The following is a 24050-nucleotide window of genomic DNA, read 5'->3' on the forward strand; positions in this document are numbered from 1 at the left end:
TTAAAACATTGAAATTTAAGCATTTATTCAAAATAATGCAATAAATTGTACAAACAGACTGTTAGTGATTTATTTTTTTTAACCTGTTTCCCCCTATCTTGTAATGGTATCTTCCATCAATATTTACTGACCTTGGTATATTCTTTAGTATGATTAATGCATGGAGGAATCCTTCATCATTGATGTAACGCATAATAATATAATATTTATGCATTGTGTAATTTATCTACATAAACTTTTGACTGAATTCTCATCTTTGATCTCTGAAACTCTGTCTATACTATCAAACTAGTTTGACAAGAAAGTGTGATGTGGCCAAATACGGTAGTGATGTGACATCATCATGTCCATATATATATATATATGTTTTAGACAGAGTTTTAGGCCTGACAGATGTGTGTCACAATACAGGTGTATGGTAGCCATGAAGGAATTAGTTTATTGGTCACTGTTGTTAATGACCGTATGCAAGTCGTTTAGTTCTTATAATATCCTCAGGACCCTGTGCCCAGCCAGCTTGAATCGCCATCCACTTTCATATCATCCAAAAAATTCATATCTCTTGCCTTCCATTCTAGACTACTCCGTCGTTCAGCTTATTTATGCTAAGAATATTAGTATTAAACGCATTGTTTACACTGTTCAACCTTCACATGATTTCAAATCATAAAGCTCCACCTCCTCATCAGAGTCGACATATGTTAATAGATTATCTGTTTGTTCTCCTAAATATTAAAGTAAATTGTTATTAATATTAACTATGTTGTGGTGTCGTAGTTCAATCCTTGTTAGACATTGATCTTGTAACGCAGAGGCTTGAGGCCCCTGGTTTAGGAACTCTAAGTGGCCCTCCAACGCTGGAGGCCTTCGGATGTTTTTCGGATTTCTTTTTCAACATATTTCAAAGTTCAGCCAGTGAGTGCTCAAAAGCTGTTACACCACTGCCCATATGCTCAGCACATGTTCACTGGTACATTTCATACTTCTTTTTTTTTAGTACTCACCATTTGAAATAACTTTTGGAAATAGTATCGTGTCTTCATAATCCCATTTGAAGTAACTGAAAATTGAAAAAGATAGTTCTGTAATAAAGATATTTGTCCCCTAAAACATTTTTTTTTTAATTTGCCATTTTAATGTCACACAATATTTATTCACTTGACCAAAAACTGGATCAAAAACAAAATTATTTACCTGAAAAAATTGTTATTTAAAGCAAAAAATACTTAAATTGCCTGTCAGACAATGGTTTTTGGTTAAAATTAAACATATCTTTTGTCCTTTTATCAGTAAAATAATTTTTTTTTTATTTTATCAATCTTCATTTTTCATGTTTTTAGGGAACAATACATCTTTAAAATGTCATGGCCATGTTTTATGAAATCCCACTGTCATATTTAGTTCTTTCTTGTATACATGTGCCCTTTGTGTACACAAATACAACGGCTTAATGTCTCATTATTAATGTTATGCTAACCATCTTCTGGAGACGACAACATGAAATACAAGGTGTACTGCAAAAGTGTTTATTTGCCATGCAAATCCTAAAGCTATGTCTACACTATCAAACTGTATGTGACAAAACAATGTGATATACCCATATATGGACATGATGATGTCAGATCACTACCATATATGGGCATATCACTACCATATTTGGGCAGATCACACTGGTTTGATAGTGTAGACAGAGCTTAATAATGTACTTACATTACTATACACATGATAGTGCCAATTAATGCAGCTATGATAAGAAAAGAAAATCCAGGCATAAAGTCCAGTGTAGCAGGGTACATGTTGTTGAATATGACAGACCCTATAAGATGACACATGGTCTCTAAAAGGGAACCAAATGCAAACATTGCTCCTGTACATGCAAGAGAAAAAAAAAGAGTCATTTTTTTGGGGGAGGGGAGGGTTTGTTCTTATACTATGTGGAGATTGGTTTTTTTTTTAAATTTTCACACCATCAAACAACAAATACAGTATTTAATTAAGGGTGGGAGACCCAGACTCTTACTATAGTATTCGTCGCTGTATTGGCCATAATCATGGAACTGACACGAACATTTAAACAGCTATATTATTTGAAATAAGGAGCCTGTGTGGCCGTATTCACCAATCACACTTAAGTGAGATAGTTTTAAATATTAAATATCTCACTTAATGTATTGTTTGAAGGTTTGCATGGCGAAATCAAATGTTGATTGTCAATATTTCACTTAACTCAATAAATATTTAAGTATTTTTGTTAAATTGTATTCACTATAGATAAGACATTTTAAAAATTTTAAGTGTTTTCCTTAGCCTACGTGTGAATGGTGAATACGGCCACTTGGGTGGGTAAGCCAGGATGTCAACTACCAAGCCACAGAACCCATATGGGCGGACCATCTACTTTGTTTATATACTGTAACTTACTCAGCATAAAAGTCAAATTAATTTATTTCGGTCAGTCTCTGTGGACAATTGATTTTCACGCTTTATTTTTAGAATATTGATTTAATTACCAATATATTTAAAAAATTGAAAACATAAAATATTAGATATCAGTGAAAGAATTTCACCTACAGCGAATCAACAATGAGGTGACCTTGATTTATCAATACATATTGTATGTAGCGTGGTGGGCTGTTCATTGAACTACAATACATAAACAGCATAAAGATCAACTAAGTTAATCTCATGTTGAGAGCAATAAAGGATCGAACAATGCCTTACGGAATTTATGTGATGGATGATCAACTTACAACACAAGTTATTTTTCTCCTGTTACAATTTATAGTCATTATACAACGTTTAAACAGTTTTAATTTTCAAGGTTCATTACTTTTTTAATCTGGATTCATGTTTACTTAATTTTTGATAGTTTTCAATGAAGCTATCAAATAATATGTTTCCTACAGTAAGTCAGTGTCAATGTTGAATACAGCCACTGGATATCAACATAATACTTGACAGCATGGCTTAAATATAGTAAATTCGTATATATTTTTACCATTTCTGTTTGTAGTATTTTATTGTAAAAAAACATTTAAACAACATTAAAATTCAGAAATCCTGGTAACCCGGGAGAAAAAGTGAAACAGAAGCACGATGTTGGCTGGGAGAATATAATAAGTTTCTGGCTAAAGAATCTTTCACACCTGTTCCGATATGGTTCTTGTCCGGCACCGTCAAATCAAACCGAACATCAACATTTCGTTTTTACGTGGCTATGCGAATATCAACACGAAAACAAAACATTGACATTCAATTCGCTAGACTGGAACAGGTGTGAAGGTGTAAACCGGAGTTTTGGTATGTAGGTATTTATACAAATATTCTGTTTTAAATGCCATTTCTTATTTTGGATCCTATTTAAAATTGTCATTAGTTTTCTTTCTTTCTTTCAAACCTATCCAACTCCATCATTGTCATTGTAGTATTCTTTTACCTTGACTCAAATTGTATAGAATTCATTACCATGGAATATTCTACTAGGTAATTGTTTCATTTTGAATTGCAAATTCCGATTTGAATATAAAAGAGAAAGTTTCTATTGTGTTCTGTATTCAAACATGAAAACATAGATATTTTGACCTTGAATGAAATATATTAAACTCTACATGGTGTAGTAGTTGCCATACTTTAGATTTGGCTATTGGGAAAAGCTGACATAAAATCGAATTAATTTATATATTTATAATTTTGAATTTATTTCCATGATTTATTTGTTTGCGAAAGGTGGTGATGGGGTGTGTTGAGAGAGGCCCCTTGGTATACCCCTTACCTGATGTGTTGGGGGAGGCCAATTGGTATTGTGTGGGAGACCCTTTGGTATACGACTTACCTGGGGTGTGCTGGGTGGGGGGACCCCTTGGTATACTCCTTACCTGGGCTGATCTGGGGCAGGCCCCTTGGTTTACCTCTTACCTGGGGTGTTTTGGGGGAGGCCTCTTGGTTTACCCTTACCTGGGGTGTGTTGGGAAGGCCCCTTGGTATACCCCTTACCTGGAATGTGTTGGGGGAGGCCCTTTGGTTTACCCCTTACCTGGGTGAGCTGGGACAAGCCCCTTGTTTTACCCCTTACCCATTTCATCGGGCTCCACCAGCTTTGACCTGAGTGATCCTAAAACGGCACCTGCAATTCCAGCCAAGCTGCTCACAACCGGCACTTAAAAAAAGAAACCAAACAAAGACATTTAGTTATAAGCTGTGTAGAATAAAATATATACCCTATGCTGTGAATTAAGAGGATACTGTAGGTGTTATAATATAATAAAACATTTAGATAGACATCTGTTGCCTCATTCAAAGACTTTCACTATTATTTCTTAAAATTAAAAACACAAAACATGAAAAAGGTTTAATAAAATAAACTGAATTAAGCCATTTTTAAGCCTGTTTTAATCAATTAATTTTTTAAAAAGGCAAAAAAAAAACCTAAATTTTTTTCCGGTTTTGAAAAACTTCACTTACAGACAATTCCGATTTACAATTTTTTCTCCTTAAATTTAGTTTTTTCTGAAAGCTCCAATTCCAACATTTATGTTTAACCATAATATGTTTCAAATTGTGTCGGCATTATGTATTAATGTTAATCTAACATGCATACTGTAGTTGTTGACATTTCACTCGTTATATTTCCCAAGGGGAAGAACATAATACAAAAGAAATGAGTATTATATAAATAGGTTGCTAGATGTTTCAACAACCATATGTGTTATCTAATGCTGCTGTATTTAAAAGCAGATACAGAATATATTTTAAAAGAAATGGAGAACTCTAAAAAAAGTATGTGTAAAGAGTAAACATGAAATAAAAATGAAAACTGTTATTTTAATTACTACATAAATAATTCTGTCATTCGTGTACACCTAAATTTTATACAGTAGAACCACTGTTTGGGACACCCCTATACAAGAATGCTCCTATTAAGGGGACACTTTAGCAAAGGGCAATATATTATATGTTCATAATTACACCCTTATTAACACTTTATTATGTCCTGAAGGTGTTCCCTTATTAGGGGTTCAATTTTATTTTATTTTCACAATATAATAACATACAGGATAATAAATAGTAAGTAATCATGTGGAGTTCTATTACCAGTAAATGTTTGTCTTTTTATTAAATTCAGAACAGTTTGTTTTTCTTTCATATGTATTAATGTTTTAGTGTATTGTTTAACTGGACTGTTTAACTGGACCATTTTAAAGAACAATAGCGCTTTACTACTGGACATTCAAAAGGTATAGCCCATCATAGCTGAATTGTATTTACCATAATGTACAAAGGGTACCATAACGTATAAGGGGTACCATAATGGATTGGCCTCTTACCCAACATCATGACAAAGCGCATAATACCTGCCCTACAGTATTTACTATAATGTATAAGGGGTGCCATAATGGATAGGCCTCTTGCGCAGCATCATGACAGAGAGCTTCATACCTGCCCTATTTTTCATAATGTACAAGGAGTACTATAATGGATAGGCCTTCTTACCCAGCATCATGACAGCTGTTGACTTGGCCATCGCTATCATAATGTAACCAGACATGTTAGAAGCGAGGCCTACGATTGTCAAGTTAAAATCGTTATCTTGCGTCCTTTGACTCTTAAAATGGAAGAGTAATGGCATTGTTATCAATAGCGCTGCTGCCCTCGCGATGTTACGTAGAGCCATGTACACTGCGATTGTAAATGTAGACCAGCTCAGAGGAGTGTGTTTTGTATATAACACTGTCAGTTCCATGTCACCTAAAAAGTATTAAAAAGTTAACAAACCAAATAAAATTTGAATCTCTTAAAATTTATGTGATTATTAAATGTCAAAGATTCTACTGCAGTTACTTCAGTAACTACATTATATTTATGCAATAGTGTATGCTTTTAGTTGGTTAAAATGTAGAGGTTCATGCAGTTATGTGTATGATTTATACTTAATTTTTTTTTTAAATTAATATAAAAAATCAATTAAAATAGTTAGAGAAAGTACTAATTACTGCAGGAAATAATAATAATTTGATATGGTTCCTTATATAAAGTTGGTGTGTAAACAGTAAATGAATATAAACTACCTGCTCCCACTGCAATAAGCAACATTCAACAATAGTACAAGTAAGCCTACTCTATACAATATATATCTATACTATATTACAACCAGCACAATCATGGATAATCATTGTAGCATAATATATTAGCATTCTCATATGTTGAATTTTAATAAATCCATGGTTGTGTTTTGGAATATGACCCAATTAGTACAACGTTACCTATTTAACACAGAGGTCATTCATTCATTCTTTTCCAATATTTACTAATTCAATGGTGGAACAAGTGTGAATAATATCATACATAACGTGACAAAAGGATGATGGTTATGTTTACATTATTGACGAGGAAATTAGACAACAGGTGTACAGAATCAATAGAGCATGGAGAAAGAACAAAAAGTAAGTGCGAAATGACCAATACAGACCGGAAAGCGCCAGCATGTGTAGCATAGCTATGACTTGCAAAAGCAGTAACCATTTCCGTTTCTTGTTTTCTCGCTCCACGAAACAGACCGTGAAAGTCTTGCGCATATTTTCTAAAACACTGAATCCAAACCCAGACATCCAACCTCTTCGTTTGGCCATTGCATCTTCTAATTTTGAGGATAATCTCTGTTTCGTTGAAAGTGATTCGGGCAAAATGGCCAAAACATATCCTACAGCGGTTAGATTTAATAAAAAACAACATGCGTACACTGCGGGTATGCTTATTTTTTGAGCGATTGACCCTGCTAATAATAATCCAATTGTTCCTCCTAAGAACACCATAGATTCTAACATACCAAACCGCTTTGTTCTGTTTGAACTATCAGTAATGTCTGTGATGTAGCTAACTAACGCTACCTGACATGTCCCCATGCCACCGCATATTCCTAAAGCAAAACTGCTTATTAACATATATCGAATTGGTAAGTCGGTATAAAAGGAGTTTATCATGAAATTTATTGATGCAACACAAGCACCGATTAATGGAAATGCAATAATAGTTCTACGACCAAATTTATCACTTGCTGCTCCTAAAATAGTGCACATTATGGCTCCAGGAATGTTCATAGCTAAGTTGAGTTTGAGGATCCAATGTGACGTCTTGGATTGTACCTGGTTCTCCAGTTGTGGATAATTACCGAGTTCCTGACATATGCTGTCATCGTGTTCTTCTAGGCAGACCTTGCGTAGCAGAAGGAGTTGCGTCACTGGTATCTGCATCATAAGACTAGTGATGAAGAGAAAGAGAACTGGTTCTACGGTCACTTGTCTACAACAACCCATTGTGTTCAAAGTGAATCAACGACGTACCGTTTCAGAGTTCCTTCAAGTGCAGTCCTTATGAAAGAAAATACAAGTTAATTTTTACTTTCTTGGGAAATTAAAATGTATCAAATAAAACATTCAGTACTATATTTTAAGATAACATTTCTCACTGAAACCAGTCTACCTCTCTCTAATATGAATAAGGGTAGGACAGGGTGTCAGAATCACCTTGATTTCTCAGTGAGTATTAAAGGAAATGGTTGACCTTTTTACTTATAAGTGGTATATAAACAAAACCCTCATTATTCTGTATGATGCTATTCATCAGGAATGTCTATTTATCCTGATACTTGAACTTTGGACAACACGATTTGTCTATTTAAATTTTATGTCTTCAAATGATGCGGGTGGGCTAAAGCTTATAAAGGTTAGTTTGTTTTTGTTGCTAACCTTTTTTAAACAACTGGCTATAAATTTTATAATAAAAAATAATAAAATACCAGCATATATATAGAGTTATAAGCGATACATAGCATTAAAGTACTCGTTATGCCCAGAAATAAGAGATTTTAATTAAAAATATCATTCTAGATAATTTCATATTTTTTGTATTGTATATATTTATTTCAAATATAAATTCAAAGGCAAATTACTGAAAAAATGTGACCCAAGACTACAAAATGGCTGTAAAGTCATCATATATAAAAATTGTGATTTTATTATAATCAGAAAAATAATTACATAAGCTTTAAAATGAGGGGTAGATTATTTAAATTGAGCGCCTAGAAGCAAAGTGGGTATCAGTGGCTGGATCTCAATAGAGATACAAAAAAAAAAAGCGAAAAGCTAAATCAAAACGATGAAGTAAAACAGGCAGAAAAATTACCAGAGCTTTTGGGCAACATTAAAATATATATATATATGTAACATTAATATTAGTGGTTTGAAAATGATTAAATATGAATTTAATAATTTGTTAGATGTAAAAATAGTTGGCCTACATTGTAACATGTCTTTATGAAATTGAATAAATTTTAAAAAAAACCTGAATGAAAAAATACATTTAGAAGAATTGAATAATATTATAATATTAATGAATAAAATAGATACCCACATTTAAGTGTCACAGTACTCAACTCACGCTATATGATACTCTTATTTTTAACAGCATCGTCGTGTTTATGATAGCAACATAACACCACAAAATCAACCTGCACCAGACATTTTCGGAACAATTTAAAGTCCCAAATTCAGCGATAAAACACCCCTACCGGTTAAGTAACGTACTGTAAAAGTGTATAGAAAATAATTATGCTGGTAATTTCGTTGTTACGCCCCCAATACAATAACACTCTGCATGCATATGGAAAAGTTTGTGTGCCCTTGATGGGCTGTTCGATTATTGTATGGGGACACTCACAATATACTTATTATTATTTTTATTAAATTTATAACCGTAACTTATATAATTATTTATTTTATTTCAATAGAACATATTGTTAACATGTCTGTTTTATTTTCTTTATACAAATATATGTTTATAAGGTTATTTACAAAATCTTTTTTATACATTTTACCAATTGTTTTTTGTTTGAGACCGGAAGTTACGTCCTCGTGATGGTAAACATAGAAGGCGACGAAGCATGACACGAATACGATAACACCACCAAAATGCATTCCAACGATTTTGTAGTATTATTTTAAAGTTTACTTTTTTGTTTTTTAAATGTTTGAAAGTACAAATAATCGATCTGCAACCCCCTGCCTTAAATAGGTAAATTGTTTATGTTATTTAAAGTTGTATAAAGTTCTTCACACCGAGGTTAAAAAACAGTTATTGCTTGGTTATTCTAAGCCAGCAAACATATGTGGCTGTACTGAGATTTCAGGGCGAAAACCGCCTTTTGCCTGGCAGAAGTGAGTTAATGAACACTAGGCTAGGCATCTGCTACACCCTAAACTTGTTATTAATGTGTTATAATAATGTTGTGATTTTGTCGTTGATTTAATGCACTAACATACCTTTGTAAGCTTTAATAATTGATTCATTTAAAAAAAAATTATTTAAAAAGATTAATTTTTTCCATGTGATGTACTTATTTCATTTCAAATAATTGCACATATTAATAATAATAATGAATATTAATTATTATACATACTGTAATAAATGACTGATGCTATTCTATTCTGTAGTAGGTGAAGCCTCTACAATCTGTTTAGTAAGTCAACAATGAGTGGAAACATAGCAAGGATGTTTAATCAAGAAGAAATTGCAAGTGGAGAACTTGCCTCTGGTATCACTGATACACAGGAAGAACAACCAGCCAACAGATTAAACAACAATGTGGAACTTGATGATACTAATAATGATATATCCCAAGTAGCTGAAGAGCCAGCGGATCCCTTTGTTCTTAAAGACTTAACCCCCGAATTAAAAGACCAACTTATAAATTCCCTAAAGAAAAATAACATAGTAAACGAAGATATCAATCTACGACCTGAAACCCCAATTAAAACAGCTAATAATACAATTGTGGCCAACCAAAATCAAGGTGCCGCATCATCAAATTTCACCGACAATCTTGTTGATTTAAAACCAACTCTACCAGACCGAAATCATATTACAGACGCCTTAGAGAGTAACCTTGAAATGTTTACTGCACTCGGAGGAATTGATCGTGCTTCGTCCGCGGATTCAGAGGCAACATCTCTTTCATCCAGACAGTCATCAAGAATCATGCGTTCGTTCTCCAATGATGATGATGCCTCAAGCCAATCATCATCTGTCAGGAGTCATCAGGTAATACAGTTGTCTGAACCCCTCCCTTGGGACCCCCAACAACTCCCCCACCTCCTGATAATAATAGTTGGATTTATAGGGCACATAAAGGCTATGCACTTCACATTGAAATTAACAAATTTTTAATAAAATATAAAAAAAAAAGTTTGCCACAAATGGCAATATGATCTATTCAGGGGACTTTTTCATGTGAAACTGATATGTCCCCTCCAATATATTGAAAATGATACATTAATAATTAAAGTGCTAATGTAATTGAGGAAGCTAGTTTTAATAGCTAATAAAAATAAAACAAAGCTAATTAATCTGTTTCGGGCAATCAATATTTGATTACTTCCTGAAGTAGTCATCAACTTTCGTCCGTGTTAAAGATTCAGAAAGTTAATAATTCCTTACATGATTGAAATTAAGCATTACCAATTCTACACAATTAATTACCTTATTGCTAAATTAAATTGCCAATCAAAATTTGTTAATGAAAATGTGTTCATGCCATTGCCAGGACTAAAAAAAAACAAATAACTGTCAATCATAGAATAAAGTGTGTAGTTTTAGTTGGCTAAGTAGGCGATAATTTTTTTGTTTCGGGTAATCATGAAAAAGCCATCAGGAAGACCAGAGTTTCCTTAGTTGAACAATAGTTCTATTATTTTACTAAAGCTTTTATTTATGTTTCCAAATTATATATTTTGCTTATTTTGAGAATGTTTATTTTACCCACAGAGACAAGGCAGTGGATCTAAGAACTGGGTCCAGTTTGATGATCCTCAGAGATCAAGCAGGTCTCATGTTCCTATACAATATACAGGTAAATCAATGTTTGGTACTACAGTAACTTCAAATTGAATTTTTACTATTTTCTTGAGCGATACAGTTAAATATTTAATAACACTTTCTGTTCTGCTTTTTAACTTTTGATTTGGTTCTAAAATAAACTGAACTGATATTAACTTGGGCCAGAATTATATAATTAATTATGTTACATACATTGCATTATAGGGCCTCTTCAGCTGTACTGCTGTTTTAGTACAGCTGTTATCTACCCTCAACAAACATAAAAACACAATAATAACATTTCAAGTTTCCCTTTTCCACATAATTGTACAAAAATGTAAAATAGTACAGTATGTGACATTATTGAGTACGTTACTTTGAACTTCTTATCATAATTTAATATGTACACAAGTAATTAAAATAGTTTTGTTTTTTTTTGTCAGATAATATTGAACTACATGTGGCATAATTGTTTCAACATTTATTGCTTACATTCAGTATGTAAATATATTTGACATTTGAAATTGTGAAATTAATATTCGATCTACTATCAGTAGAATTTATTTAAAATAGCTAGTTTAAGGAAGCTAAGAATCAATATATGATGTCTATTATGTCTTTATCATATTTACAGGAAATTCTTAAGTCTTTCCCAGGCATGGCATGGATCATATTACCTATCATTATTAGGAACAAAACAAGTTTAAGGAAAAATCCCAAATATGCTGAATCAATATTCAAGTCTTTTGTCATTCATTTTTTTTTTAAATTTATCGTACAGCCGAAACTAGGCTAGCCTCTCTCTTCCGATGTCGTCTTGTCAACGGATGTCCGGCCAAATTAGGATAACCGATATCTAGGGCGGCTACGGAAATTGTTGTCTTCTAGCTTTAGATAGAATTCAAATTAGTGAACAATACATTGTTTGTGTGCATTGTCAATGGTGTTTACTAAAGCTTAGACAATCACTATAACAATACATCATAGGCTACAAACAATATTTCGTATTCGTGGGCGACATTCAGAGAACAATGACCTACGATCTACCTACATGTAGGCTACTAAAGGTTATGTGTAGATACGAAGCAGTAATTTCTTGCTGTACTGTATGATCTTTGCATGTATTGGGTCTTTGGTTGTATGGTTCTTAAATTCTCTAAAATTGAGAAATGGAATAAAGAAGCAACAATTGTTGCTGCATGCACAAGAATTCAAATGATGTGTGTATGTTTCCTAGCCATCGCAAATCTCAAGCTACCTGGTAAATCATGTAAAAATTAGACAAACCTAAATTGTAACTTTAGAAGTGACAAGCAAGACAATTTTCGAGCTAGAATGCTTGATGAAATCAATGCTTTTATGCATAACTACTGTATGGCAAATTTTATGCAATTACATCATTCATCCACCTGCAACATATATATTCAAAACAATTTTCAACTGGTGGTAATAAAATATCTGAATTATGTCTTCATTTGGGTTCCATTTTGATGTCTTCTCATTTTTGTGAATGGAGAAATAAATTCTATGATGCATGACAGATAAAGAAGTTCTGGTCAATTGTTAATTCGTTACCGCTATTTAACACTTGATCTAATTGTTATCATTTAATTAAATCAATTTCATAGGTAAAAATTTCTAATTATTTTATGCAAACGTGACCTAGTGGCTTAATTAAATATCTTAGAATTCAATTGACAGAGGATAAAAATTTATTGAAGCATGCAATTTGATCAATCTCAGTCAATCGTTTCGTGCCAGATGTTGACAGCATTGTCACACGTTTGTATTCAAAAATTGACCTTTGACCATTGATTTTATGGTTCATTGAACACTTGCCAGTCTGCTTGCGGAAAGTGTGAGGGCAGGTGTTAATATTTTGATAAGTTCAATACAGTATTCATTGGATATTCAATTCTGTACTGTTTATTAAATTATGGTGAATTATATGAATTTCTTATTATTCCACTATATTGTAGTAACTAGCCCTGGGCTAGTTAAAATGCAGGCAAACTATATACCGATTTTATATGATAGATAGAATGTTTTATTATACAACATGGAATATTTATACTGGTATCAGCAATTTATAGCCCAACTAGACGTTTGGCTAGCTATCAAACCTCAATTAGTATATGCAACCCCTTTAAACTTTGACAACACAATTATAACATTTTTTTTTTCATTGAATAATTATTTTTTTCTTTAGCAGCACCCTCTACTTTTTTATTTTCACCTAGGTATAGTTTTCTTTTAGCAAGACTATATCAATTTAATTAGTAGAGAATTAACACAAAAGCGCTTAAAAAAGATGGATATTAAACCAGGTTTTTTTATTGTGTTAACGTCTCTTTAATACCATACAGTACTACTTCTAATGCACACACCCACGCTTCTTTCGGCATCTTTAATTTCTAATGAATAAATAAATCACATATTACAACAAAACAAATAAGACACAAAGGATTTATAATTATCAATTTTAATTAGAACAGCCAACAGATTCTGAAATCATCTATTTTAATGAAAATCTTTTTGAAAACATGTGACTGCTTTATTAAAATTCTAGATAAATATTAATATTTTTAATTAATTTTGAAAAAAATTTTGGAACTATAACAATAATTCTGACATATTGTGTAAATATACAATATAAGAAATTAATTGTAATTTATGTTGCTCGCTTTGAAAATAACGTATTGTTAAAGCACACACAGAAATGTAATCAGTTGTGAGTCATATTATATGAGAAAGAAGAAAAAAAAGCTCTTTAATTTGCATCAGTTAATGCACCAGTAGATATTATTAAATGTGCAATACCAACACGAGACAGGCTGGTTGCTAACAGTTATTCATCTTCGTCGTCTGCTGCTTTTATTGAAGTCGTTAATTCAAAGGTGCTCTTATGGTAATAGAAAAGTGGGCAGGCTGATTCAGCGTTGACTTGACTCCATGCTGTTTTTCTCTTTCTTGGATACCAATACAGTTCTATTCTTTCCTACTATAAGTGTTATTCTCTGTGGAAGGAAATAGTATGTATAAGAGGTTAGATAAAGGTACTGTAGTAGTATACTATTATTATTATGTTTTAATTTTAATTTAAAAAAAATCATAGTCTTTGTTTACTGAGCGGCTAGTGCTATCAAAGTGGTAATATTTGATGGGTGGAAAATATGTGTATGATCGTTCTATGGTTTTATTATTAGTATTATGGATCTGTATGGTAAACACATTTAGTTTTGTTTATATTCAATTATTTATTGGTAATTTCAATCCTACATATCTATAACAATAACATTAATAAAACAGTAATATTATTTACCAAGTTTCAATGATTTTACATTCTGATTTGAGCTGAAACTAATATAAAAGAAGTACACCATACACAGTGTCAGATTCTAAAGTCCCTTCTTGTCCATCGCATCAAATTTAATAATTAATAAATAAAATTTAGATAAATTAACCATATTAATTTTATTTATTTAGCTGAAATTTACAGTACACCAATGCATTCTTGCATCAAGAAATTCCATTTACATATTTGACAATGGTCCTGTTTTTATCAAAGTTTATGTGACAACAAAATGTGATGTACCCATATATGGACATGATGATGTCATATCACTACCATATGTGTGTATATCACCATATCTTTTGGACACTCCACAGTTTTGTTGTCAAACTAGTTTGATAGCGTAGACAGAGCAATTACAAAAATCATTTTAAAACTTTATTCACATATAATTCACTTTTCCTTGAAGGCAGATAAGTGAATCTCTAATTGAAATCATTATAAGCCAATTTATTTTTCATTGTATTCCCAAGGTTAACAACATATATAGAATGCCACGAGCAGCAATGTGCTGGTACAGAACAATATTAATGTTTTTATTTAATTATCCTCTTAAAACGAATCATTCAAATGCACAGATGAATGTGCAACTTAGACAAAACCATTATTATATACATTTCAAACACTCAGTATACTCGGTACACTCAACTTGTTTGAAACTTTGACTTTCTCAAATTTTGTAACGCTTCGAAGCTTTGAAAACCAAGAAAGTTCAAAGGTTGTCAAAATGTTTCTACTAACTACCATATTTAACTATTCAGTAGGAGACCTACTAGATAGTAATTAAATTCACCTTTTAGGAATCCTGTCTCTGCCTAGTTGTATATGTTGTTTTTTTTGTTCATTTTAACAGTATTGTGTTTTTATGTATTATCTGCGGACAAAATAAATAAAGACATTTTTTGGAAGCGTGCTTTGATAGAGCTGACAGTTTTTGCATAATTTGCATTTTTTACACTACTCTGTGCTATACAGTAAGTGAGGTTCCATTTCAGGACAATACATGACGTGTACAAATCTGTTCCGTTCTTTCATACTGTACAATTTCTAACTGTGATGAGAGGAACAGTCCATAACCGTCATGGTCTGTTGAATTACTATTTCCTTCATCTACCATCCCAAAATGAAAGCTTGTTTACCATCTTCAGCACATTATGCTACATTAATGTACTTGGGACATAGTACATTAACATGATAATGCGATGCACCTGTTATTTGACATTAAGATTTAAGACACAGTTGTAAAATCCTTTGTTTACATAGGCGTTGAAACTGTATGATGGAATTAACAGTCCAATTTAATGTATGCACATGTAATACCGTAAATCTTCTAATTGTAACCCTGGGTTATTATTCTTTGATTGTTTTTTACGGTGGGTTACTATTAGAAGGGGGTGGGGGGGGGGGTACTATTACTGAAATTAGGCACCTGAAAATAGTAACCCACCCCCAACTTTTCCGGTCAGCAACTCATAGCAAAATAATAAAAAATTACGAATAAACAAGTCTGGTTAAACTCTAAATTTATTTTATAAACTCAAAAAGACTTAATTCTCTTCCACCCCCAAGATCAACATGCTACTTATTTTCAAAATATGGCTGCATCATAAGTTTTTGTGACTCTAATTTGGTTGCAGCTAAAAGTTGCCTAGCAGTTTATTTTGTGCTGCCTTTTAACCAGTTACCACAAAATTGTCCTGTTTGTGCTCCCAAGAAATTGCAGTTAATTTATTCACACTATTTTTAAACTGGTTATTTTTATGCAGCAGAAACAGGACCATAGTCACATAATGTAGTTACATTGGTAAATGTAGTTACATTGGTAATTATTTTTTAAAAGATTAATTCGATTTTAAAATTTTATTTTCATAGGATCTTCTATTCGTAGTAGTGATTTAACATCAGAGAAAAGTTGGGTGACAGATGACAGACAATCAGACTTTGGAGAAACACATGAAACCCATTCTCATGATTATATTCGTCTGAATTCAACTAAATCACCAGTACCAGAGAACTGGGTGACATTTGAAGACAACTCACAACCGGTACCATCAAGACCAGCCAAACCGGAATCTCCTATTCCATCTGCGCGTGACTTAGGAGCCAAGACCCCCGACACTCCAACAGCTGTTCCTACTAATTGGGTTGCTTTTGAGGATGATGAGAAGCGATCAACAATTTTGCGATCACCTATTCACCAATCATTGACAGGAAAATCTTCTGGGTCCCAAGCATCTAGAGAGTTGACACTGACTTCAACATCTGAAGAGGGAACTCCAACCAGAGTTTTACCAGAAAGGAATATTCCCTCTCGAGGAAATCCATTTGCAGAGGAACTCCAAAAACAAAAGGATAGTGCTTTCATTGAACATGCATTACAGAATCGACCAACTTCTCCATACAATCCATTCATAGGAGGTGGAGGAGAAGTGACTTCACCATTAAGAAAAAATTGGCAAACCTTTGACGATACTCAACCAGTTAAAAATCCATTTAATGTTAAACAGACATCACAAGCACATATATCGCAACCATACCAAAGACAACTATCAAATCCAATTACACCAGATGTTCCATCTGGTGAAGTCGTACAGGACTATGCTCTTTCACAAAAGGCAACAGGATCAAAAGACAATTGGGAAAACTTCATCGCTTCACAAATGGGGAAGCCAAAGTTAAAGAAGGTTGGCAGTGACATCACCGCCGTCACAAACACTCATCAACCGTTTGACCAGAAGCCAACCATTCTCCAGCAATCCAGAGGGGCTTCTGTGTCATCAGCAACAAATAGACCAGTATCAACTTTAGAAGATCCATTAGGCGAAGAGTTTATAGATACGTACCCTATACCAGAGGTTGATTTTGAAGCAGGATGGAAGCTTATGCTACGACATCCTGGAAAGAAGAGGCTTGCAGGTGCCAGAACGTGGAAAACAGTCTTTGTAAAGATAACTGATGGAAATATAATCCAACTATTTGACAGTGAATCATCTCGCGAGCCATTCAGTGAGATTCAATTACAATCCAATTATGAAATTAGTGATCCCACGTTACAAAGCTATGACGGAATGGGTAAAGTTCATAAAGTGTACCTTTTCTACATGTCTTATGTGGAGAAGAGGAAATACAGTGCTAATGCACCGTTTGAAAAAATGAAAAAAGCTGATGAGCTGTTAAAAATAGGATCAACATCGGTTGATGACTTGAACTCGTTTGTGCGATGCGTTAATGATTCTCTTATGAGCTTAGAAGTTTCCCGAGAACGTGGCGTACAGTATCATAGCGAATGCGTAATCCTCGATGTGATAGATCGTTTCCGTGCCTTAATAGGTACTGAAGGTGTTGTTGAAAAACAATCTACTTCTGTTAGTATATCTTGCATCGCGTTTGTGTCGGGAATGCCGGATTGCGCAATAGGATTAAATGACTTTCAGCGGAAGGATGTTGAGGTCACAGCGCGACAGGATATTATACCAAGCAAGACGGAGAGATGGTTAAAAATGGAGGCGGTTGAATTCCATCATTGCGTCGATAAGGAAGCATTTATTGACTCGCATTTGATTAAGTTTACGCCATTGGAAGCGTGTAAGTTTGAGTTAATGAGGTTTAAAGTTAAGTCACACTTAGAACAAACACTCCCTCTCATGGTAAGAGTGCAGCTTGGAGGTGAGGGACATCATTTGCAATTGAGAGCTGATGTTATTGTTCGAGGTAAGTGTTGCAAATATAAATATTAATGAGATATTGTACATATTTAATTTTTGCAACGTTGGCTTTGACATTAAAGATAATTTAATTCAAAATATTTTTAATATTTTCTGTAAGAGTATCCTCGTATCAAAGTGTATGTAGTCGCCAGTCTACTACATAACTGTTTGTATCGTTTAATAGTTGATTTCCTCGCCCTCTCTTTAACAATGTACCAATAAATCCTTTCTCTTTTAACAAAGACATTCAATATTTAACAAAGTATAATTTTCTTTTTCGTAATTAGAACCCTAAGACACACTTCTATTAAGGAAGATTCATTTCACCATTTTATATCCGATTTCTTTGTAATATATACGTTTCAGTGTGTCATTTTACAATTCTGTCTAAAATTTCACAAACTTGATCTAGATTCCTTTGTATATAGAAAGTGCACGTGTCTGATCTATTTCACTAGAAATTAAATTGAATGTTGTTTTGTAATATAAGTGTATAAGTTTAAATTGACTGTTAGTATTACAAACATTTTAATTTAGTGATCCACTTTATAAGTATATCCCATTCCCAACATGCAATGCTCTCTTCCTATTTATGTGTACATAAAAAAACTGTTTAGATTATTAAAGATCATAAAAAATAAAGATTTTTAAAATCAGACTTTTATTAGGCCATTTTGAATGAATATTACAGTTTTTTAAGGTAAATATTTTTTTTGCAGATTTTTTAAGTGAATAATTAATGTGACCTTAAAATTCAATTCAACAAACAAATTAAACAAATATTTATTCAGTGGGACAATATATCTTTAAAAGGCAAAACTGCTTTTTTTGCTTAAATGTTAAATGTGCTTTTCTTACAGGGAGTCACGAGAGAATGTCTTCTAGTCACTGTGTGTGCTGTGACATCGTAATACGAATGCCGATACCTCAGAGTTGGGTTCATATATTCCGAAAGAAGAAGAGGTTTGGACAAACTTCAGTGAAATCGGCAACAAAGAAATCCGGAAAGATAAAAAAAGGTTTTGGATTTTTAATATTCATAGTAGTTGTATCACATGATTGTGATGGTTGATTTATTTTGTCACGCCTTACCAAGCAATTTACTAACATTAGTAATATGGAGACAAAATGATATGGAATAATTCTCCAATTATTAATTTTTAAGGAAATATTTACTGTTAATACCCCGATACGTCACTGTGTTGCACTGCGGTCTAGTGAGAACCACTCTTTAGTGGCATGATAGAGAAGTAACAAATTTAAAATGTATTTTTTTTCAGGAAGCAATCACCCAAGTCTTTTAGAAACCTCAGTAGGAGTAGCCAAGTATGAACATGCTTTTGGTGCAATTGTTTGGAGAATTCCAAAACTTCCAGAGAAAAATCATTGTATGTACATTGTTCGTTTTTTTTCCATTCTGTATTATTATACAGTTTAAAGATGTATTAGGTAATAATTAATAAAATAAATAAATGTATGATTGTAGAGCAGTGTGTTTTGGATGTTGCAGTTTGAATCCTACACTCGTCGCATTGCTTGTATCGTTGAACAAGACTCTCTACTTACGTTTGCCTCTCTCCACCCAGGTGTATAAATAGGTACCTGGTATACAGTAGGTCAAAAGCACAATTGTGTTGATTACTAGCTGCATTTATGCGAGTATGTATCCATATGTGTTTGATAAATAATGAATGGAGTAATAATGTGAAGCGTTTAGAGTGTTGTTTTAATTGTACATTAGAAATTAAAACACCACTTTATGCTAGACAATTCATTCACTGAAAATGAAACATTAGGAGAAATTAGTTGAGGTAATGAGGTAGTTATATATATTGTACAATTTACGTATTATGTATTTTCGTACAGATCTAATTAATTAATTAATTAGTTTACATTTTGTTTTGATGTTATGTATTAGTATTTAGAACTTTGTGGCTTATGTTATATGTAATTTTGTCTGTAAATTGGATGCACCATTAACTGATAAATGTGTGCCACCGATATAAAGGTGATTCCTATGAATAAATAAAAATAAATAGAAGCATTGTGCAACAAGCTCTATATAAGAATGAGTATGTATATTTTTAACAGGCTATTACTACAGTCAAGTCCTGTTTGTTTTGCAGATGGGAATTCCAATCACATTTTCATGTGCCATTTAACGATGGCAAACAGTCAGTACATACCGAAGACGTTCCAGCAGAAGGCTCACGTTGACTTTACCATGCCGCATTCCACGGCCTCAAAGACTATCATACGCTCTTTGTCAATAACCAATGAACGAGCACCAGAAAAACGTGTCCGCTACTCTGCACGTTACGAATACATGGTGAATATCGAGAACCATTATCTCGCATTAGGCGGCGAGACGGAGGATGATCCTACAGGGTGTAGTTTGCAGTAGGATATGATACAAGCCTACATAAATATAACGTTTTATAATATGTTGTTTTATAAGCACGACTTGCTATGCAAATTTTGTTGGATTCTAACGTTTTGTGCTTTTGATATAGTGGTGTTTTGAATCTAGTCTTTCTGTTCATTATTTTGTTTTTGTGTTTTTAATTTACTGTTCATTTTAATTCTGCTATAACCCACCTCGTCTAAACTGTTGCTGTCTGTAAAGTTAGGAAAAAATGGCAATATCAGCACCATGGTCATGTTACAAGAGTTGTTAAAAAACAATATAGATTATCTAATAAAACTCCTAGAAAGTAGGAAGCCTTTTACCAGTTTTCCCCCTGACTGTGTAAAAAAATTAAACCTTTTGGTTACAATTTTATCAATTTAATATACAATATTTGGAGAGTATGGTTTTGACTCACCGTTCATAATCTTCATACAGTACTGTATATTAAACTAATTTTAATCCCGCCATTAATTTTAACTCCACCATAAATTTTACAATTAGAAATTCACTTCTATTATTGCTTTTATTTCTAATATAACTGAAAGTATTTTAAACCGCACAAGCCCCATTTTCCCACTGTGCGTTTTATGTCCAGGTGTTGTATTGTCTGTTACATTCTTTATATTCACTCGACTTTTGAAATTTAATGTTGGAATAATAATTAATTACTATGTATGTTTAGCACCATTTAAACTGCACAAAAGTCTTACATTGGAGAGTTATACATTTTTGCAATGACCTACAGAATATGTTATAATATAGAGATATACATTGCAAGTCGACGGACCTAATTTGTTTTGATTTTAGGTCTACGTAATGACCATAAGTGACAATACATACTGTACATGCAATTTTTATTTTTTTTTGGTGGGGGGGGGGGGGGGTGTTAAACAGTCGTCAAATGAGAGAGTTTGACAACTTTGATAAATTCAATCAAACTGGAGGGAAGAATTGATTGTGATGTGAAACACTAAAAAAATAAAACTTGGGAAATTGTAGTACATAATTATTATTTTTCACACAGTATGTATGGATTTATATATTATATATATTTTTACTAGCACTTACTCATCACTCTTATTTTATGCAATAATCATTATTACTTATTTTATTAACTGTAAATAGATATTAATCGTTTTCAATAAATGCTATGGTGGTTATTTGTACAGATAGGTGCTAATTGGTACAAATTTATTCAGAGTAAAATATGTTGTAGGTTTTGAAAATATTATTATTAACTCAAATTTTAGGTATGCACTTCAATCCAAGAGTTTTAGAATGAAAAAAAGATTTTAATATTTGTTAACAATATCCGTGTAGTTTTGTTTCATTTGTAGAAGCACTGTACAGTACAGTATTTGATGCTGCAGTAAATTATTAGTTTACTGAAGTACAAGAATTAACTGAAAACTATTAATTGAAAGCTATGACAGTAAAAGCAAGAAAAATATAGATATTTAAAACACCTTACCTGTGATATGTTTATGGTTAAACTTTATTACAGGTAAGATGGCCAATAAAACAACTGACCCCCAGGTAAAGTCCTGTTTTCAAATTAAATTTAATATCTTAAAAAATGCAAACAAATTTTAAAATGTCAGCTTGATCTTATTGTGCAATTGTCCATTTAAACTTTGAAATAATTTTTTTGTAGCGCAACCTTGATATAATATAGCTAGTCTCCGCATTCCAGAAAAAGAAAATATTGTAGTTCATTATATTCCAGTTTTTACATACCTCTATGTGAACATGCTAGCTAATCTCCACATTCCAGTGTGAACCAGGAGTGTATAGAAACTAGGAGGCAATTTAACTTTACGTATGTAACCTTTTGTTATATTCATGTATATTTTGAGAATTCTGTACAATGTTTAGCAACATTTGAGAAGGCAAACCCTTTTCACACACCCCATCCCCACTTTTCTGATTGTTTATATTTGTGTTTTATTCAGTTATGTTTTGTTTTTGCATAGAATTTAACATGCATTAATAAAAACTATAATTTAAAAATATTGTATTTAAATAAGAACCGGTGTATATTGTAATAAAACTATGGGAGTTCATTGAGTGAAGAGTTAGATGTTGATATGACCTATGACCTACTTATTTTTTTTAATTGTAGAACATTCATTCAACTTGATTATTAAGGAATTATTAATGACTGCATTTAAATTATAATTAACATTAAAATAAAAGTGTTATCAAATTTAATTGGCTCTGTTGTTTATGCTGTTTCTCTATTTCTTTAGGTCAGGTCACAAAATAGTAGATCTTATAGTTTTGACTGAAACAAAGGTTGAATGTTTACTTTTTACTCTGTAAAAAAATATATCTACAGTACATACAGTTTCAAATACTTTAAACCTCTTTATTCCAAAATTGTGTACACATTATATATTTTGTAGGCTATATAAATCACAAATCTAAACTATACATTGTGGAAAAAACATCTACATACAGTTTCGAACATGTTAAACCTCTTTATTCCAAAATTGTGTACAAATTATATTTTGTAGGCTATATAAATCACAAATCTACACTATACAATGTGGAAAAAAAATTCTGTGAGTAAAATAACTTGCGTAGAATTAGAAAGGCCTAAACAAAAATATGTTAGCTATTATATTTCATATTCATTGATCTCTTATTATTATATTGTACATCAATAGCCACTGTGAAGTAGGTATAATATAACATTGTGAATATAATTGTTTTAATTCATTTTCCAAAACTGTTCACAATGAATAGTTAAACTGTAGTTGTGACTTGTGTGCCATTCATACAGTATTGTGTTAATTCAGTCTCTACTATAAACGTATGTTATTTCTTCTCGTCGGCTTCTTTATCTATTAATGCGGAGCGAATGCCAATCTTCTGCAGTTCTTCTATTAACTCGCCATTTTGATGCATCTGTAGCATGATATCGCATCCTCCTAGAAATTCTCCGTCCATGTAAACTTGTGGTATTGTGGGCCACTCGGAATAATCCTTGATACCTTGACAAATAAAAAAGATTTTGCAAGTAAAATAACTTTTTAAATAATGTACTGTAGTATTCAGTAAGGTTTGTTAACATGCAATACTAATTGTATCTACATTTTACATTATTACTATTTTATAATATAAGATACAGTAATTAAAAAATCCAAAGAGGTTACAAAATGCATTCCAACATGACGACCCCCATCCTTCTCTCTCTGAATACCAGTACAAACAATGTGATGTCTGCTTTCTTAATTTTACTTAGGCCCAGGGTGGGGAGAGGTATTAATTTTACACATTCCTGCTAATATATATTATTAAGCTATAACAATACGTTTTGCCATTTATTGTGTTACCAATACCTTGTCGTAAATCGTCATCATCCAAAACATTATGACTTGCAAAGTTCACATTGTGCATTTTGAGGATCTGTACAACAGCATTGCTGAACCCACACATCGGCTGCTCTTGATCACCCTTCATAAAAACGACGACTTTATTGTCTTTAACTAAAGATTCTATGTTTTCTTTAGAACCTGCGTTTGCAGAAAATAATCTAAATGCTGACAAACGTGGTAAAGTTTGTCTTAAAAGCGGTGATATACGATAAATTGAGTTCATTTTGTACCGTATATTTCTGAGTAGTACTTTCTAGGCCTAAGTTGTTTTTAATGTTTAACCTTTGACATGGATATAGGCCCTATGGTGATTGTTTTAGAAACATGTAGAAATG

General features: G+C 32.5%; 3 protein-coding genes across 4 annotated transcripts; 1 reads left to right on the forward strand and 2 right to left on the reverse strand.

Annotated features, from left to right (window-relative positions):
* Window positions 1–84: 84 nt before the first annotated feature.
* LOC140060514 (lysosomal proton-coupled steroid conjugate and bile acid symporter SLC46A3-like) lies at window positions 85–8570 on the reverse strand. 2 transcript variants are annotated; one of them, XM_072106766.1, is made up of 7 exons: window positions 8407–8570; window positions 6467–7364; window positions 5491–5745; window positions 4073–4156; window positions 1711–1867; window positions 1005–1060; window positions 85–725 (listed from the first exon to the last, which is right to left on the reverse strand). In XM_072106766.1, exons 2-7 carry the CDS (start codon window positions 7308–7310, stop codon window positions 643–645), a joined length of 1479 nt encoding a protein of 492 aa, XP_071962867.1. In that variant the 5' UTR covers window positions 7311–7364; window positions 8407–8570; the 3' UTR covers window positions 85–642. The 2 variants fall into 2 exon arrangements, with proteins under 2 accessions (XP_071962867.1, XP_071962868.1); XM_072106767.1 differs by having other exon boundaries at window positions 8434–8543.
* Window positions 8571–8922: 352 nt separating this feature from the next.
* LOC140060751 (stonin-2-like) lies at window positions 8923–21179 on the forward strand. The gene is made up of 7 exons (XM_072107089.1): window positions 8923–9066; window positions 9486–10092; window positions 10816–10900; window positions 16091–17929; window positions 18786–18944; window positions 19206–19313; window positions 20052–21179. Exons 2-7 carry the CDS (start codon window positions 9523–9525, stop codon window positions 20327–20329), a joined length of 3039 nt encoding a protein of 1012 aa, XP_071963190.1. The 5' UTR covers window positions 8923–9066; window positions 9486–9522; the 3' UTR covers window positions 20330–21179.
* A 1503-nt stretch (window positions 21180–22682) lies between these two features.
* Window positions 22683–23979, reverse strand: LOC140060038 (glutaredoxin-related protein 5, mitochondrial-like). The gene is made up of 2 exons (XM_072106078.1): window positions 23680–23979; window positions 22683–23331 (listed from the first exon to the last, which is right to left on the reverse strand). Exons 1-2 carry the CDS (start codon window positions 23936–23938, stop codon window positions 23156–23158), a joined length of 435 nt encoding a protein of 144 aa, XP_071962179.1. The 5' UTR covers window positions 23939–23979; the 3' UTR covers window positions 22683–23155.
* Window positions 23980–24050: the final 71 nt, after the last annotated feature.

The sequence above is a fragment of the Antedon mediterranea genome, chromosome 10 (genome assembly GCF_964355755.1).
Source record: "Antedon mediterranea chromosome 10, ecAntMedi1.1, whole genome shotgun sequence".
Lineage (NCBI taxonomy): Eukaryota > Metazoa > Echinodermata > Crinoidea > Comatulida > Antedonidae > Antedon > Antedon mediterranea.